Genomic DNA, 16,770 nt, shown 5'->3' on the forward strand with positions numbered 1-16,770 from the left:
GGGGGCTGCCGTGGGGTGCGGGGGGGGGCTCGGGGGGCACGGCTGGGGGCGCTGAGGGGCTGGGTACAGGGGGCGGGGCCGTGCGGGCACAGACGCGGGCCCTGCCACCGCCCCCCCACCCGCCGCGTAATGGCGGCCGCGCGGCAGGCCCCCGCGCCGGCCCCGCCCCCCCCGCGTCTCGCGGCGCGCGGCCGGCGTCAGCGCCTCGCGCCCGCGGGCATCAGCGCGGCGCGCGCGTGACGTCAGCGGCCGTGACGGCGGCGGCGGCGGCGGCAGCGGCGGGAGGGAGGGGCCGGGGCCGGGGCCGGGGCCGGGGCCGGGGCCGGGGCCGGGGCCGGGCCGGGGGCGGCGGCGGCGGCGATGGCGCCGCGGCTGCAGCTGGAGAAGGCGGCCTGGCGCTGGACGGAGACGGTGCCGCCCGAGGCGGTGGCGCAGGAGCACATCGAGGCGGCCTACCGCGTCGGGCTGGAGCCCTGCCAGCGCGGCGCCTGCCGGTACCGCCGCGGGGCCCCGGGGTGGGCGGGCGGCCCCTCCGGCCTTCCTCCGCCACCCTCCTCCTCCTCCTCCCCCTCCCCCACCCGTCCCGCTGCTCCGCGGCCCCGAGCCCCCCCCAGCCCCCCGGCGGTTGATGGCAGCGGCCCCCAGCGCTGGGGCTGCCCCCGTAGCGCCGGGCGGTGCCGGTGGTCGCTCCCCGTGCCCCCCCCCTTCTCCCCTCCTCGCCCCCCCCCCACCCCACCCCATCCCCGCCCGCTGACGGTTGTGCCCGGTGCCGGTCCCGCAGGAGGAACTGCCGGGGGAACCCCAACTGCCTGGTGGGCATCGGGGAGCACGTCTGGCTGGGCGAGATCGACGAGAACAGCTTCCACAACATCGACGACCCCAACTGCGAGCGCCGCAAGAAGGTAACGGGCGGCCCCGCGCCCAGCTGGGGACAGGGGGAGGCGACGCCCCGTGTGCCCCCTCCCCGGGCCCGGCAGCTCGGGGTGCGGCGTCTCCCCGGTGCTCCGGCTGCCGGGCCCCCGCTCGCTCCTCGGCCGCGGCGAGTGACAAGTGTTGCTTTCTCTCTCACGCTAGAACGCGTTCGTGGGCTTAACGAACCTCGGCGCCACGTGCTACGTGAACACTTTCTTGCAGATGTGGTTTCTCAACTTGGAGCTCCGGCAAGCCCTCTACTTGTGTCCCAGTACCTGCAGCGAGCGCACGGCCGGAGAGGGCGTCCCAAAAGACAAAGGTCAGTGGGAGCGCATCGCAGTGGCCTCTCCCTGCTGCGAACAGAGGATTTGCTCCTTTTCTCCTAAAACCTTACGTGGAGGTGTTGGCTTTGGAAGAGTGTTGTCGTGGGAATCTATGGCTGGTGCTACCGTTGCCCGTACGACCTCTGTGCTGCTCTTTTTGAGTCCTTCACCCAGCTTTTAGGAACAAGTCAAGCTAAGCCATCCTTTGCCTGAGTTACTTCAAACCAAAGTGATCTGATCTGGCTGAAAGCTTGTTTTGGTTTCGTTCTTTGCTGGACTGGTTCCCAGCTTAGGGATGGTGCTGGGATGGGAACACACAGGCTGGGGCTGGCTGAGCTGTGCTGTGTCCCACAGGAGGGCAAGGGTGTAGGTGCTGGGTACAACTGAGACTTCTAGCACCTGCACAACGTCCCCGAGGGGCTCTGGTGCCACACCTTCTGTGTAGAGCGGCGCTGGAGGTGTGTTCTGAGCTGCCTGATTTCTTTGGTCCTGTTTTATGGTACTTCGGAAAGAACGTCTTGCTGTTTGGCTTCAAATAAGAAGCTGCTACTCTGTGGTAACTGGCGCATGTTGCTGAAGCTGTTGACTAGCAGCTCATGTTCGGCACTGTGGGATATTTGGCCTGTACTGGGACTTAGCTGTCATCGCTGACATTAACCGCTTCAAATCTAACTATAATTCAAAACAGGAAAAAAGTGTAATTTCTAGACATTAAATTTATCTGTACAAAGAACAAACAAATTACTTTGAACAGGTCTCTCTCCTCTTGAGAACTGGCTGTAACTTGAACTTTTTTTTTTTTTTTTTTTTAAATAGACTATGAGCCTCAAACCATTTGTGAACATCTCCAGTACTTGTTCGCCTTGCTGCAGAACAGCAAAAGACGGTACATCGATCCTTCTGGGTTCGTCAAAGCGCTGGGTTTGGATACAGGACAGCAGCAGGTAGGCTTGAGTTGGGCCTGTAATTCCCTTTTCTAAAGAAGTGTGAAACGACCTTTTTGTTGTTTTAGCACCTCTGAGCTGGGACCTGGTGCTCGGCTCTGTTTGTACGAGCACAAAGGGAGGAGCAGTGCTCAGGGCCCTTCCTGCCTGGGTGGGAGGTCAGGAGGAGCCGGGCAGCAAGGGGACGAGTGCTGTTAGCGCCTGATCAGCTACAGCACTGCACAGCAGGCTGTGGGGTGGCAGCTGGAGCTGCCACAAGGCTCTCTCGACAGGTCCTTTATGGGCTGCTCCTCCCGGGGCTGGGGAGCGCTGGGAAGGGCTTGGTGCTGCGCACTTAGGTAGGGGCTGAGGCCTGGAGGGCTCCTGCAGGAGGAGAAGCTGTTGGCAGTCTGCAGGGCAGAGAAAGCACGTTTTGGGAAGGGTGAGCGCCACAGGCAGCTCCTGCAGGACTGTCACAGAAGCTGAAGAGGGCTCAGGACAAGGGCGCTGCCTGAAAATACAGCTTGGGAAGTAAGAGGGGGCAGCTGGAGGAAGTGTGGGAGTGCTTGGCCGCCTTTCCTCAGGATGATAAGCGAGGGGAAAGTCGCTCCTTGTTCCTTGGGAAGGAAGCAGTTGTTAGCGACTGGTGACGTTACAGGACAGCAGTGTGTCCTGCTGGGCTGTGACAATGGTAGGAACTGGAGAGAGGAGCTGCAGGGCAACAGCAGAGGCACTGTCAGGCAGTGAGAGGGGAACAGGTTGGGCTTTGGTGCCAAGGCCGGACAGGAGAAGGAGCAAGGAAAACAGGGTGCTCGGAGGAGAGGGAGTCCCTGAAATGTGTGGAGAAGATTCTGGGCCTTGCAGGAGGAAGGGGGCAAAGTCAGAGAGCGGCTTCTCATTTTTTTTATCTATTTTTTTTCCTTCTCACATATGGTGCAAGCAGGGGCATGCCGAGGTTTTGAAAAATGAGTGTTAATGGGACAAAACTGTGCAGGAGTGGTAGGCTGGAGAGATTGACTCTCCCACCAGGCTGTGCTGTGGCAGAGGATGATTAATGCTCTGCAAGCTACTTCTGCATGCTCTTTGAGGTGGTGTAGACCTGTTGAACGCAGCAGTGATCAAATGAGGGCAGAGGAATGGTCTGTGTTGTCACGTCTGGGCAGCAGAAGCCGCTGTCGATGCACCAGGTGGAGTTGTGAAGGGATTTACGCGGTTAACAAGCTGCTATTTCCCATCCAGAACCCTGCGAGCAGCGGGGCAGAAGTCAAAACCACCCCAAGCTGCTGGCCGGGAGCCAGCTTCGTTCATGCTGTGGTTTCACGCTGGGGGCCTTGTGCTCCTTTTAGGCAAATTCCTCTTTTCTTTAGTTCTCCTGACTGGTCTTTTTCTATTCAGTGCACGCCAAAGTCTCCGTGCAGCCTGTGTGTAGGGCTGTGTGTAATTTGCAGTAAATTAGCAGCGAGGCTGTGATTGCGCTTTGTGCTGTGGGGTATTGTTAACCGGCTTGGCTTTCTGTTCTAGGATGCCCAGGAATTTTCAAAGCTGTTCATGTCACTGCTGGAAGATACTTTATCCAAACAAAAAAATCCAGATGTTCGAAACATCGTACAAAAGCAGTTCTGTGGAGAGTATGCGTATGTCACAGTGTAAGTATGTGGTCTTTGGGAAGAACTTTTCTGTAAATATTTAAACATTTTAGAAGAATTTGAGGGGACGAGATCTCTAACAGCTGGAGCAGGCAGGTAATCTCATGAAATGTTGTGCAAGAGGTTTTCAGTTTTTAGGTTTCCAGATTCCGTGTGCCTGTTGTTGTTGTTGTAGTTTGCCAGATGTTTTCAATCCTTTAATGAAAATTTACTAATTAAATGTGCGAGTGAGCTAGTGGAACGTTAAGTCCTCGAGACAGAAAATGGAGTGCTTGGGTGTTGTTGTACTCAATTCATTCCTGAGTTCTCAGAGCTGTGGATTTCACCTCAAAAATCACCTGATGGAGAATGGTATATAAGAGTTGTAAGCAGGTGCTCCTTTTCCAGGTAGATGTTATCCTGTGCACACCATCTTGCACAGCGTTCTGTAGATGTCTGTACCATAGTAGCTCTGACTTATGTTTTTCTCCTAGTTACATAGCTCAAGGAGTAGTTAATGATTGGGGAGTTAATGAATCAGTGAACTTGTCTCATGCATTTTTGTCTTTTTTCTTTTTTTTTTTTCCATCCTAGCTGCAACCAGTGTGGCAGGGAGTCCAAACTTGTGTCTAAATTTTATGAGCTGGAGTTAAACATCCAAGGGCACAAGCAGTTGACAGACTGTATAACAGAGTTTCTCAAGGTACAAACTTGTTGGTTTTTGAGTCCTGCTTTTCTTAGCAAGGTGTTTCAATTCCTTTCTTCAGTTAACAGCTTCTGAGGTTGGTGTTGGACCGAAGTGGGCAGCTCAAACAGTTCTATCAATGGGATGAATGCAAAAGGAAATGCTTTTCTGTGGACCCAGAAAATTAGGACTGAGTCACGCACTCAGAAGTCAGGGAGCAAGGAGTGGCTCTGAGCAGGAGTGTTCAACATGCGCATGAACAGCTTTAAAAAGCACTTGGAAGTCGCATATTTAGTCAAAATGCTTTCCCAGGAAAGTTGAGAAAAAGTGCCCAAAGCCTGACAAGAAGTCCCGGCATGCTTTGTCATGGATAGCACCGGGAGAATGGCTGCTTTTTGTGTTTTCTATATTGGTGCTCATCTGCATAGCAACAGGAGACATTCCCTGCTCTAAAATGTGCTCTCAAAAATACTAGCAAGGACCCGGAATAGCTGCAGGAACAGCTGCGAGTGCTCTTAATTCGACTTCAAAATTTGCCTAGATCTATAGTTGCTGGCATGTTAAAGGCTCAAGGTGGGGATTCAACTAAGAACATTGAGGGCAGAACTGACCTGAAATGTGACCGTACCTGGGGTGCCATCTGGCTGCTGTGCAGTGCCTTCAGTGATGTGCTCAGCAAACCGGTTGCTCTGCTCCTGGAAGGTCTGCTCTGAAAAAAGACAGGCTTGTGTATGCCCATTAACAGGCTGCATTGCTTCTGCCCTGGCACAGTGAACTTTGTCTGGTCTTCCTTCAAATGAAACAGCGGGTGACCTTGTTGAGCACAGTTGTAGTTCTCTGGCCTGATCCTGCCACTGGATCTGCATAGACTCTTCTTTTTCCCTGGTGATGTTTGTTTTGCCAAGCACAAGAGGATTGTAGTTCCCAGGTTAAAATGCCGCTGTACGTTAACTCGGTCCGTGTGATCTCGTAAAAGGGCAATTTGTTTTCTTTTTCCTTAACCCTAATGGTAGAAACCAACTCCAGGCACTTCAGTCAAGTGGAGAGCAAACTTGACAGTCCTGTAAGCAGCCTGAGAACTGGGAGCAGGGCTAAGTGCAGGCTGAAATGTTCCTTGAAGTGACAGCACCCTACCACGCTGTGCTGTAAAGCATTCCTGTTAGCCCAGAGAACTGTGAATTTTTAACCTGGAGATTATTTTGGAAAGCAGCTGGGTAGAGACTGAAATGGTTAAAATAACTTCTATACTTTTCAGTCCAGTGGGCAGCTCGGTTGGAGTGGTTGACTTTTCAGAGGTAACCTGTTCTCAAGATCTTTCTTTCTGCCCCCTGGTCAGGAAGAAAAATTAGAAGGGGACAATCGTTATTTTTGTGAAACTTGTCAGAGTAAGCAAAATGCCACAAGGAAGATCAGGCTGCTAAGTCTTCCGTGCACGCTCAACCTGCAGCTGATGCGTTTCGTGTTCGACAGGTAAGCCTCTCACTGGAGCGTGTGCTGTAAAAGCAGGAGTGCCTTGGGTTGCGTGGAAGCTCTTTGGAAAGCCATCTGCTCTGCTCTTTCTGCATTGATTTGAGATATTGAAGATTGAGTGCATGCATGAGCTTCTCTTGGGATGCTCGGTGGGTTTTGAGGGAAGTTGCTGTGAGATGTGAACAATTATCGTTGTCCCCTGAACTGAAGCTTGGCCATTTGCCTTTGTGCAGGCAAACTGGCCATAAGAAAAAGCTGAACACCTACATCGGCTTCTCTGAGCTGCTTGACATGGAACCTTTTATGGAGCAAAAGAGTGAGTTGCATGCTGTGTTTGTTAACGGTATCCTCCGCCTCTTGTCAGACAAGAGGAGGTCTTGTCTGAATCCACTTTTTGCTGGAAAGTTACACTAAGACTTGTATGAAGCCCTTGTTTCAAGTAACAGCTGTGTCCACCTATCTGAGCAGGCTGTGGAAGCTACCTAAAGCTGTGTAGGGGTCTTGGAGAGATGAAAGTTCAGGTGCAGTCTTCGTATGCTTAAAAAAAAAAATGCAAAAAACTTAAGTACTAGGAAAGAAAACGTCTGTTTCATCCAGAGAGCTAAATAACTTCCATTTCCCTTCCAGGTGGTGTCTATGTATATGAACTCAGTGCTGTCCTCATACACAGAGGTGTGAGTGCGTACTCTGGGCACTACATCGCCCATGTGAAGGATCCGCAGACGGGCGAGTGGTACAAGTTTAATGACGAAGACATAGAAAAGATGGAGGGGAAGAAACTGCAGTTGGGAATTGAGGAAGATCTAGGTAAAACCTTTAAGTTGTGAGTGCCCTTTTAAAATAACTCTTTTCACCAAAACCACAGAGGCTGAGTATGTGGAGGCCCTGATACTCTTAAAAAACAAAAGTACTCCTACGCATGCTGTCACGTCTTAAGAGTAATGTGTGAAACAGCAGTTCTGTTAATTGCAGCCAGATTTTCTTCATTTCAGCCCTGTGTGAGTGTTTACGCACACCTCGTGATCATTTCCTCTACTCTAGTATTTCTCTTGCCTGCCGCATGGCAGATAACATGCTGATAACCCAGGATGCCTATCAGGATGAAACAGGCGAGCTGCTGCTTCCTTGGCCAGTGTGCCAGATGAGGCTTAGGAGCAGATAACGAGGTTGTTTTCAGTTTCCTTAACATGTTATGTTTTCATTTCTAATGAGGTGTTTTACTTTAGGAGGCAGTAAAGAGTCTTCATAAAAATCCTGATCCCAATAATCTCTCGAAAGCCAAAACTGCCTTTTTAGTTAGCTCTTTTTACTTTTCCTTTGCAGTCTTTTGTTCTTGCCAGCTTGCCTCATGCTGATGTTCTGGTTTAGATAACCTGGGCAGTACAGGGTCTTGACGTCCCTGTGCTGGCTGGAGGGCTTAGGATGAGCTTAGGACTGTGGGTTTCTCAGCCTGCAGTACATAGGAGTGGATCAGTTTTAAATTGACAGCTTAAGTGCTCGGTTTTGCAGTTGCTTAGTGTTCCTCAGCGCACGTCAGTGCAGAACACTTTGTGGTGTCGGGAAATGGGGAAGTTAATGCCAGAAATTTCACGTAAAGTGCAACTAACCCATTTCCAGAAACACTGATCCACCATGCCACTTGTTCTTTGCTGTGTCTCCAGCACCAATAATTTGACTTTATGATATGTTGCCTTTCTTTAAAGCATCTTTAAATAACAGCTTAATGAAAAAGACACCCTCAGATTTATTTGCTCCCTAAGAGTGTTTTAAAGCCACATCAGCCTGAGCACACCCTTGAGCAGACATGGGGTGTTAGTCTGCCTTTCCTGTTTCCTCCCATGCACGCATCTGCATGATGCCACTTTATTTTCAGCTCTCTCGCTAGCAAACACCTTCTTGAATTTCATCACTACATGCATAAATGCAGGCTGCCACCGGAGCAGCTTTGTCATCCTGTTAATGTTTGACTACCGCTAGCTTTCAACCAAATTGTGAAACTGGCTAGACATCTAGTGGTGTAAGGTAGGAAAATAAGCCCTGAGAATAAATAAAAGGTTCTAAGCCTTTTCTTTCTAACCTCACGAGTTACCCAGAGTATCAAAAATCATATGCAAATAAACTGCTGTGGCCTTAATCCTGTAAAGGTTTATGCTTAACTGCAAGAAAGTATTCTTGCTGAAACACAAGGCTGCTCGAAGAATGTAAGTAAAGCATGTTCAGAAGCCTCTGCAAGCTGGAAGCCGTAATATGCTAAACAAAGTTCTGAAGTGCTGATGTTATTTGCCAACTCCAAGCAAAACTGGAGTTTGAGAGTCATCCTCTTCGTTACAAACACATGAAACAGCAGGAGAAGGTTGGTAATGTAAAGCAGAGGTCTGTTGTGGGGGGAGTCCTGAGGCCAGGCTGTGCAGATGGGAACAATTTGTAAAATATTTGGAGAAACTGCAAATAAAGACCGGCTAGGAAGTCCCTTGGATGGTGTGGTGGAAGATGCACATATTTTTTTTCCCAGAACTGGAAAAAAAAAATACACTAAAAAAAATATCAATATTCCATTCGTAGTTCAACCTACAGAGGGCTGTTCCTTTTTTTAAAATTAAAAAAAAAAAAAGTTGATTTTTGAAACTGCAGCTGTATGTAAGTGTGCTTTCCTTGCCTGGCAGTCTGGAAGGAGTCACTCTTGCAACATGAGTTTGCATCATACAGCCAGCTGCTCTGAAATCATTTCCATGTCTGTTTGCCTCATAAAAGCTGCCCAACTGGTCCATATTTTTTGCATCCGTGGTCACATGTAAATAGATTCTCTTCACTGAGGATCTGACTTTGTTCTTTGGTGTCAGGACACCAACTAACAAGAGGCAGAGGGAAGAAAGGATGTTTTTGCAAAAGCTACTTCTGGCTTGGCAAGGCGAAGCTAGGGAGAGAAGAAAGGCTCTCTTATGGAGAGTGGTTTACAGCAGGGTCCTAATTTAGTCCCTCTGAATCGTCCCGCCTCCAGAAATGCTGGAAGGATTTGGGTCTTGCTGTGGGATAAAAGTTTGGCTGATGCCAAGCCAGCGCCTGCAGAGAGGCCTGGCAGGGCACAGAACACAGGGAGTGGGAAGCCGGCTAGGTGGCAAACTCAGCCTGTTGGAGAGTCAGTAAGGGAGCTCGTGTGCTTATTGTGTTTTCCCTTTACCACAGCAGAGCCTTCTAAATCTCAGACTCGCAAACCTAAGTGTGGGAAAGGGACTCACTGTTCACGCAACGCCTACATGCTGGTGTACAGGCTGCAGACCCGGGAGAAGTCCTTGACAGTCGAAGTACCAGGTAAGGGAGACTTGACTCTCCTGGCCTCTCCGTCTCTTCTCATGATGCTCCGAGCCAGCTAGGAATCAGGGCTCTGCTCAAAGCACCTTTTGCTGCCTGGCAGGTTCAAGGGCACCATATGGCAGCTTGGTGTCACGACCTGGGTCATATGCAGAAAAACCCTTCAACTTCCGTAGCACTTGAAATAATATTAACCTGATAACACCGTCTCTGTGCCTGTTCAGGGCACCTGACCAGCGAGATCAAATGGGGAGGGGGATAGGAAGAGATAATCCCACTGGGAGCTATCATCTGCAGCATGTCCCGCTGCTGGGACGGGAGTGTTAGCGTTTGCTGGATCCCACCGGAGCTGCTCGGGTTCCCAAAGGCGAAGGAGAACAGCGTGGTTAAATGTCATTGGCAGTGCACGTACTGTGCTGCAGGTGAATAATCCTGACACATGTCAGGTTTCTTCTACAAGTGCTTAATCTCTGTCGTATCGAGAATAAACGGCATAAAAATAAGAGGATGCAAGCCCTTAACAAGAGTTTTGTACTAGCACGTTCGTGTCTTGCTTTAGAATTGCTGGGGGTGGCAGAAATCCCTGTAGGTTTGGCCTGTGGATTTAATGATGCTCAGCATTTGCATGCTACTGATTCAAACTATTAATTAGGGCTCTGGTGCTGACGGGGACGGAGGTGGGTTCCACCTTCTTCCCTTTTCTGTCAAACAGGGGCGAGAGGTGTTGGTTACCCTTTGGACCTGAGCTGTTTGTCAGTGATGGGTGTCGGTCAAGTTATCTGGATACAAAGGGTGGTGACGGGTGAATTGTACAGCTTTCTCCAATGCACAAGGACCCCCTAAACACAGCATCAAACCTTTTCCAGCCCCTCACCTCAAAAGCCCACCCTCTGAGCCGTGCAGCTCTGGGAAATGGTGCTAATTCATGCCTCGAATCTGTCTTTTCAGTCTCTTTGCTGAGCTCTTTTACGCTCCCTTCCCTCCTACCCCTCTGCCCAAAACAATACTCGGCAAAGCTTCTCCACCCAGCTTCAAATTCCTGAGCAGCCCTGCGGTTGCCTTTGTTTCACATGGAAGCGTGCCAGGTACACAGAGCAAAGGGCAGCAGTCAAGCCAGCGGTTTTGGGGAGGCTTCATGCAACTGCAAATTTGTGGCATTTTGCTTTGATGCTGTTAAAAAACAGCTTTCCAGGTCGGTGGAGAAATGTAACTTGGCTCCCTAGCCCATGACCAGGAGGGTGAATGGGTCAGGCTGCTTTTTTCTTAATACTGTATGTTCTCCCAAGGTGGATACTAGGCTCTCTGGCTGCACAGGCGTTAACCTTTCGGAAATATTTTAGCTCTTCAAAATATTGTTAAATGGGAAAAGGCTTCAGATAAGCAGCAGTGCTTTACCCACCAGCACTGCAAAGGAAGTATTTTATCTTTTTCCATGCTAAGTTTTTTTCCGATGGTGACAGCGAAAATTCCTGTTGGCCTCACCTTCCTGTCAACAGGAGGATCTGCCCCAGCTTATTTCCATGTTCATGAGGGCTTTGTGCCCTTGTGCTCAAAACGCACTTGGTCCTTCTCGTCAAGATCACGCATACCCGTGGGACTGCGCGCTGGGACTTGTGCGGCAGCATCAGGTGTACCCGTGGTGTGTGAGGCCCTCGTTTCTGCCCTGAGAACCAGAGCTCCTTGGCAGCACAAGGAGCCGCTCTCAGTGGGAGGCGGAGAAGTGGCTGGAGCGAGAGGAATAGCAGGGAGGGACTGAGGCAGGCAGCAAAGCATCCTGCTGCGCTCCGGCTCTGCAGCCTCTTGCCAAGCCCCGTTGCACTTCACACGACTGCCAGCACTCGGCGTAGGCTTATTAGCAAGCAGGGGATTTCTCTAACGCAGCAAGCATCGCTTCCCCCCCACAGCCCTGAGTAAATTATTTTCTTGGGTGCTGTTGTATCCCACAGGACAGTTGTGTTTAATCGTCTGCTGCCATAAATATTGGAGAGAGCGATATCCGTGTGTTTGGCTTTCAGAAAGACCTTGTATGTTGGTAGCTGTGGGGGGGAATTTTTAGGTTTGCTTGTTATCCCCAGATAACCGATCACAGGGATAATTACCATAATTGGCATTTTTCCTTGAAGTGACTGGTGGGTTTTGCTTTTTTCCTTTCCCAACAGCTTTCCTGCAGGAGCTGGTGGAGCGTGATAACTGCAAGTTTGAGGAGTGGTGCAATGAAATGGCCGAGATGCGCAAACAGAGTGTGGCCAGAGGCAAAATCAAGCATGAAGAGGTGAAGGAGCTCTACCAAAGGTTACCTGCTGAAGCTGGTCTGTAAGATATTGTGGTAGTATTTTGTAGTAGACCATTGTTAAGATTAGTAATGTTTTGTAACTAACCTGCAACGTGGTTCTGTGGCCAGAACACTTCACTGGAAGGCATTAGCTGTAGCCCTCTCTGAGGAAGAAAGCAATCACTGTCTGTTGTTGCTGTCTGCATGCTTAGGATTTGCTTTCCCTCTCTTGTTTATCTGCCTTAACCTATTTTTCTCCTTTTTTTCTCATTTTGATGGCCTCTGGCATCACTAATTCCCTCTTGCTCCTTCCCCATCAGTCAGTCTCCTGTGTGCTTCCATGCATTGTGACTGTTTTCTTCTGCCCGGTGAGCAGCTCATCTCGTTAGAGCTTAGTAGCATCGAGGCAGAATAACTGTCCTGTCTCAAATTGCTAGCTCACATCAAATTTCGGTGCTGTTGGTCTAAATTAATCAGCAGGTAGCAGAGTACAAGAATGCTTGGCCTCCAGCAGAAAATGATTTGATTCATCCTTGCTGAGGCTTCGAAGCCCCATGTCTAAGCTTCACAGTCCATGTGATGAGTGACTGAGGTTAATCCTTTCCTACTCCTCCTTGCGTCTTGTTGCTTTAACATGTCTGAGTACTAAGATTTTTATCCCCCTGCTGCCTCTCCTGTCTTTTCTCAGAGCAAGCATACAGGAGCTTTCTCTGTATGTCCAACACGGGGAATCTCCCTTCATTCTGCGCATCTCCTAAAAACTCCCCAAAACTGTAAAGAATTTAAAATGTTTGTGTGGCCTGTTAAACAATTCGATATTTAGCTTTTAATATCTTTTACTCACTTCTCAGAAATGAGGGTCCAAAGCTCAGAACCAGCAGCAAGATTTAAGTGGTTGAACAGCAGACTATTGCTGAGAACATAAACATCTCACGAGCCTTCCCGAGCCGTGAGAGCTTGGCTCCCGTAAATGTCTGCCTCTTCAATTTATGAACCCAGCTTTGAGAACACGGGCGCTTAACTCACGAATAGGGGGGTGTCACAGCGCGGCTTGCCGAGTCCCTGCAAGTCTGAGGGGTGTTAAAATGTCACCGTTAAATCAAAGCCACGGTGAATGGTTGTGGTGGAGATATGAATCTGCCATGAGTCACCATTAAAAAGGAGCAGCAAGCACAATCCTGGTGTGTTTTTATCCCCTTTAGCAGAAACAAAGTAGTTTGCTTTTGACATTCCTAACACGATAAAGGAATAAATCTCAAATATGTTTTTACAAGTGCAGGCACAGACAGACCCTAGCTCCTCTGCCCCCATCTGTAGGTGGCAGGGCCTGAAGCACTGCCCTGGGGGCACCCACTGCCTGCCCTTACTGCTGGGCACATCCTGGGCATAGCAGCTTGCTAGCACAGCTTGGAAGCAGCATTATCCCAGAGCTGCTGCACATCTAGTCCCTCAGGAGCTTGGGACTCTCTGCAGCTGTGCAGACACATTTTCTGCCAGCTTTGTAGAGCCTGCCCCAGAAAAAAAAAAAGTGTACTTTCCGGGGAAGGCAGCTTTCATCCCAAACTAGCAAACCATTTCTGACAGCCTTGCAATTCTCTGGAGGTCATGGCTGTGGAACTCTGATGTTGCGTAAGATGAAAATACTGCTGATTTATCCTGCAGAGGAGAGGATTTGACACCAGGTCTTGTGACGATCCAGTGCAAGTTTTAGGACAAAGTATTTTGCTGTAGCTTCTCTGTTGCTCCTTTGTATGAAACATGTTTTTGTGCTCCTTTGATAAATGTAACTAACATTACTCTTCCCCTCGGTTTCAGAACTGTCCTCCTCACATCAGCAGTATGTGTTTAATTTCCTGCCTATCCTGCTAATTTCCCAGTCATCTCCCAGAAGCTGCAGCATTTGTTTTGCTGGTATTGGCTGGGCTCTATGCGCAAAAAGAAAGCTGCTTTGTTGTTCTCACACCCTTGTTTGTTGCTCAGTGTGTCATTATGAACCTATCTAGGAACTCAGATTGCCATTAATGGAAATGGGCAAAAGCACTGAGATGAGCTGCTTTGCCATGGTTGCATTTCCATTTAATCCCCGGCAAGCAGCTTCAAAATGCACAACTGTCTTAAAACATAGTCATGCTTGTTCTTTGGATGTGTGCATCGTTTCAGGGCCTTGGTATGAAAATATGGGGATTTCATACAAAGCCATTTCACTGCTCATACTGATCTGACCTGCTTCTGAACCCAGGCTTTGTGTGATGTGCTTCACCTTCAACAAACAAGGGCGAGCCTGCTCTGCTTCAAAAAAAAAAAATAAAAAATCACACTTGCATAAAACATTTGAGCAAGTTAGTATTTGCACTGTAAATTTCACAGTGCTTCAGTCTCTCTCACCCAGAGTTGTAAGCATATTCCAGAATAACACTGAAATTTTGGGCTCTGTGGGGTACAGATGAACGCCGACCTCATCTCTTTGCTGTGGTTGTCTTTTATTTTTAAATCTACCCCAATGAGCTCACTCTGTTATGGAAAGAGCCTTTAATGTGTGATTGCAATTTAAATATTATATTTGCCCCTCAATGGATTATAGGAAGACCTTGCCTTTTCCTTGACTGCTCTGCAACAAGCCCCTAAAGGCTTTGCAGTCTGAAAATGCTCCCTTTGCTGCTCTGAGTGCTCTGCTGTTTGCTATTGATTGTTTGAATTCCCAATGACCGGTTGTTCTCACGTATCCAGTTTCATGTAGCTTCTGCTACAAGATGCCCAGCTATAAATCTGCAGTGCCAGGATGAGAAGTGGACAGGGGAGCTGTATCAAATGTTTGAAAACTTGTATTGCGGGGATTTAATCAACGGTGATAGCCTGTTAATTTTTAAAAGTACCATTGAAATCAGAGTAATTATAAAATACCATCTGCCATATCACAAACTCGCTGACGTGTATGGGCTTGTTTCTCTTCGTGTTTTTCCCTCCCAGGTTCCCCATACGACTTCATCTCTCTTGAATGGCTGCAGAAATGGCTGGATGAGTCTACTCCTCCAAAACCCATAGATAACACAGCCTGCCTGTGCTCGCATGGGAAACTCCATCCTGACAAAATCTGTATTATGAAGAGGATATCAGAGTACGTGGCTGACTTCTTCTACAGGAGATATGGAGGAGGACCCCGGCTGAATGGTAAGGTGGCAGACAGAAACCCCCCTCTCCGAGTCACTTTCTTGTGTGCTGAACACGTTAGGGCCTTGTTCTGATCCCAGCCCCTTGTTGGGTCATCCTTTGTTACCATAACTTTATTTCTGCACATAGCTTTTGTGCTGTGCTGCTATCTCTGGGTGCTTTGTTTCATTTTAAATCACTTAATTGCATTAGCATTCAAAAAAATACAGTTAGTCTGATTGCAGGTTCTGTTTCAGACCTGAATTCTGCTCTGTCTAGAAAGAGCTGTGCATGGAGTAATTTCTAAGAAAGCAATGGTGCACCTAGGTTCAAAAAAAAAACCAACAAAACTACCACCACCTTAGTGTGTGGAGTGTTTTATGAAGTTGGCTGTATGAAATAGCACAACTTGCACATGCAACCCCCCTGACTCTTCAAAACAATTTTCCATGCCTGCAGCACCTGCAGATCCTGCGTGGGCAGTGTTTTGTGTAGCATGCAGATCTGTGCTGCCTGTTGCCAGCAGCCTGCACTCTGGAGCAGCGTGGATGTGTGCAAGCCAAGGAAATCATTTACCCTCTTTCCCCTCTAGCCTGTCCTAAGCTGCCTCATTTGACAGAAGCACACACCTGTTACTGAACATGTTTGTGTTGCACACATCTGCAGTGCGTGTGATTTTTGGGGTAAGCCCTTGACCTCTGCAGTCTCTGGGTATCCCTTAATCAAGCCCCAGGCTTGCTTTCTTTTATAAAGGAGCTCAGTAACTCCCACTGAGACCAAATTAGCTCAGCTGCTGCTAGACCCTTATAGGGAAGAAATGCAACCAGCAGAAACTACTGCAATGTAGGCAGCCTCTGTAAAAGCAGGGCAACCTTTATCAGTCAACTGGAAGAATCTCCTGCAGGTTTCTTCGTTGGGTATGACTGAGAGGGAAGGATCGTGCGCTGGATGATCTCTCCGGCTCCTCTTGCTCCCATGTGGTAATGTAAGCCCAGCCCCAGGGCTTGCACTCATGTTAGTCCAGCGTAGCTTTGCAGGAGGTTTCTTTCTGGGTTTAGCTGGCTAAGTGCCATGCGGCCACATTCAGGAGCTCCCCAAGCTGAGTGACAGGGCTCTGCTCTCATCCCAGTGTACAAGAAGCAGGGATGGCCACAAGTGGTATTTTGTACCACCATTTAGATGTCTGTACAGCATCTTCCTGCCACGTAAGAGCAGCAACACAGTGGTTTTGGCTCATGCCTAGACTGTCCTGCCTTTTGACTCCTGGGTCTGTGTTGGTGTGAGCTTGCTTGCAGCTGTGGCTGCAAACTGTTGATAGCGGCTTTGCAGAGCTGTGAAGGTAGCGGAACAGATCACACCTCATCTGAAGCGTTTTATGCTTATTAAACTTCCAGCGGGGCCTGAGCTGGCAGTTACCCCAGGGACCTCATTTACATGTGAAATCTGAGGTCGTGAGACAGGATAGTTGGTGTGTACCTTACACCTGTCTAAGCACTTCTGAACAGCGGTGCATGAACCAGTGAGATGCTCAGCTGTGTGTGCTGGAGTAATTACATTTCTTTTTTCCCCCTCCCCAGTCAAAGCACTTTGCAAGGACTGTGTGGTAGAAAGGTGTCGAATCCTGCGACTGAAGAACCAGTTAAATGAAGACTACAAAACCGTTACAAACCTGCTGAAGATAACAGTAAAGGGGTACGTAAGTCCTGGTGCTTTCAAACATTGTCAGAGCAGTGCTAACAATGTTTGAATAGCTTTTTCCCAAAGATTTTACTCTTCGGTTCCTGAAGGAGAACAGAGTTGTGATCTGGGTTGCCAATGCTGTTCTCTCTCTGCAGGAATGATGGATTTTGGGTTGGAAAGGCATCCTTGCGGAGCTGGCGTCAGTTGGCTCTGGAGCAATTAAATGAGCAAGACGAAGACGCAGAGCACAGTAACGGAAAAATGAATGGAAATGCACAAAACAAAGGTAGTTCTGCTGCTGTAGAGCTCCACCAGCTCTGACTGATACCTCCTAACAAAAGACACATCAGGTGTTCTGGCGTGTGCTGTTTTGCTTCCCTTGTATGAATAGGGAGGGAAGGCACTTCAGGTGGTTTGATATAAC

General features: G+C 49.1%; 1 protein-coding gene across 6 annotated transcripts in view; it reads left to right on the forward strand.

Annotated features, from left to right (window-relative positions):
• The first annotated feature begins 336 nt into the window (after positions 1 to 336).
• The window catches only part of USP48 (ubiquitin specific peptidase 48), a 32,620-nt gene continuing 16,186 nt past the window's right edge, over positions 337 to 16,770 (forward strand). For 4 of the 6 annotated variants that reach the window (XR_014685303.1, XR_014685304.1, XM_084495358.1 and 1 more), the window contains exons 1-14: positions 337 to 494; positions 782 to 902; positions 1,075 to 1,231; positions 2,052 to 2,179; positions 3,680 to 3,804; positions 4,378 to 4,486; positions 5,805 to 5,938; positions 6,172 to 6,254; positions 6,566 to 6,745; positions 9,122 to 9,247; positions 11,407 to 11,556; positions 14,487 to 14,687; positions 16,244 to 16,358; positions 16,502 to 16,632. Coding sequence is in view for 4 of the 6 variants with exons in the window: in XM_084495358.1 (XP_084351484.1) it covers positions 361 to 494; positions 782 to 902; positions 1,075 to 1,231; positions 2,052 to 2,179; positions 3,680 to 3,804; positions 4,378 to 4,486; positions 5,805 to 5,938; positions 6,172 to 6,254; positions 6,566 to 6,745; positions 9,122 to 9,247; positions 11,407 to 11,556; positions 14,487 to 14,687; positions 16,244 to 16,358; positions 16,502 to 16,632 (1,894 nt within the window). In the remaining 2 variants the exon portion in view is untranslated. The remainder of the gene's footprint in view (positions 495 to 781; positions 903 to 1,074; positions 1,232 to 2,051; positions 2,180 to 3,679; positions 3,805 to 4,377; positions 4,487 to 5,804; positions 5,939 to 6,171; positions 6,255 to 6,565; positions 6,746 to 9,121; positions 9,248 to 11,406; positions 11,557 to 14,486; positions 14,688 to 16,243; positions 16,359 to 16,501; positions 16,633 to 16,770) is intronic. The other 2 variants (XM_084495359.1, XM_084495360.1) reach the window with 2 other exon arrangements.

The sequence above is a fragment of the Aythya ferina genome (assembly GCF_964211825.1).
Source record: "Aythya ferina genome assembly, chromosome: 21".
Taxonomy (NCBI): domain Eukaryota; kingdom Metazoa; phylum Chordata; class Aves; order Anseriformes; family Anatidae; genus Aythya; species Aythya ferina.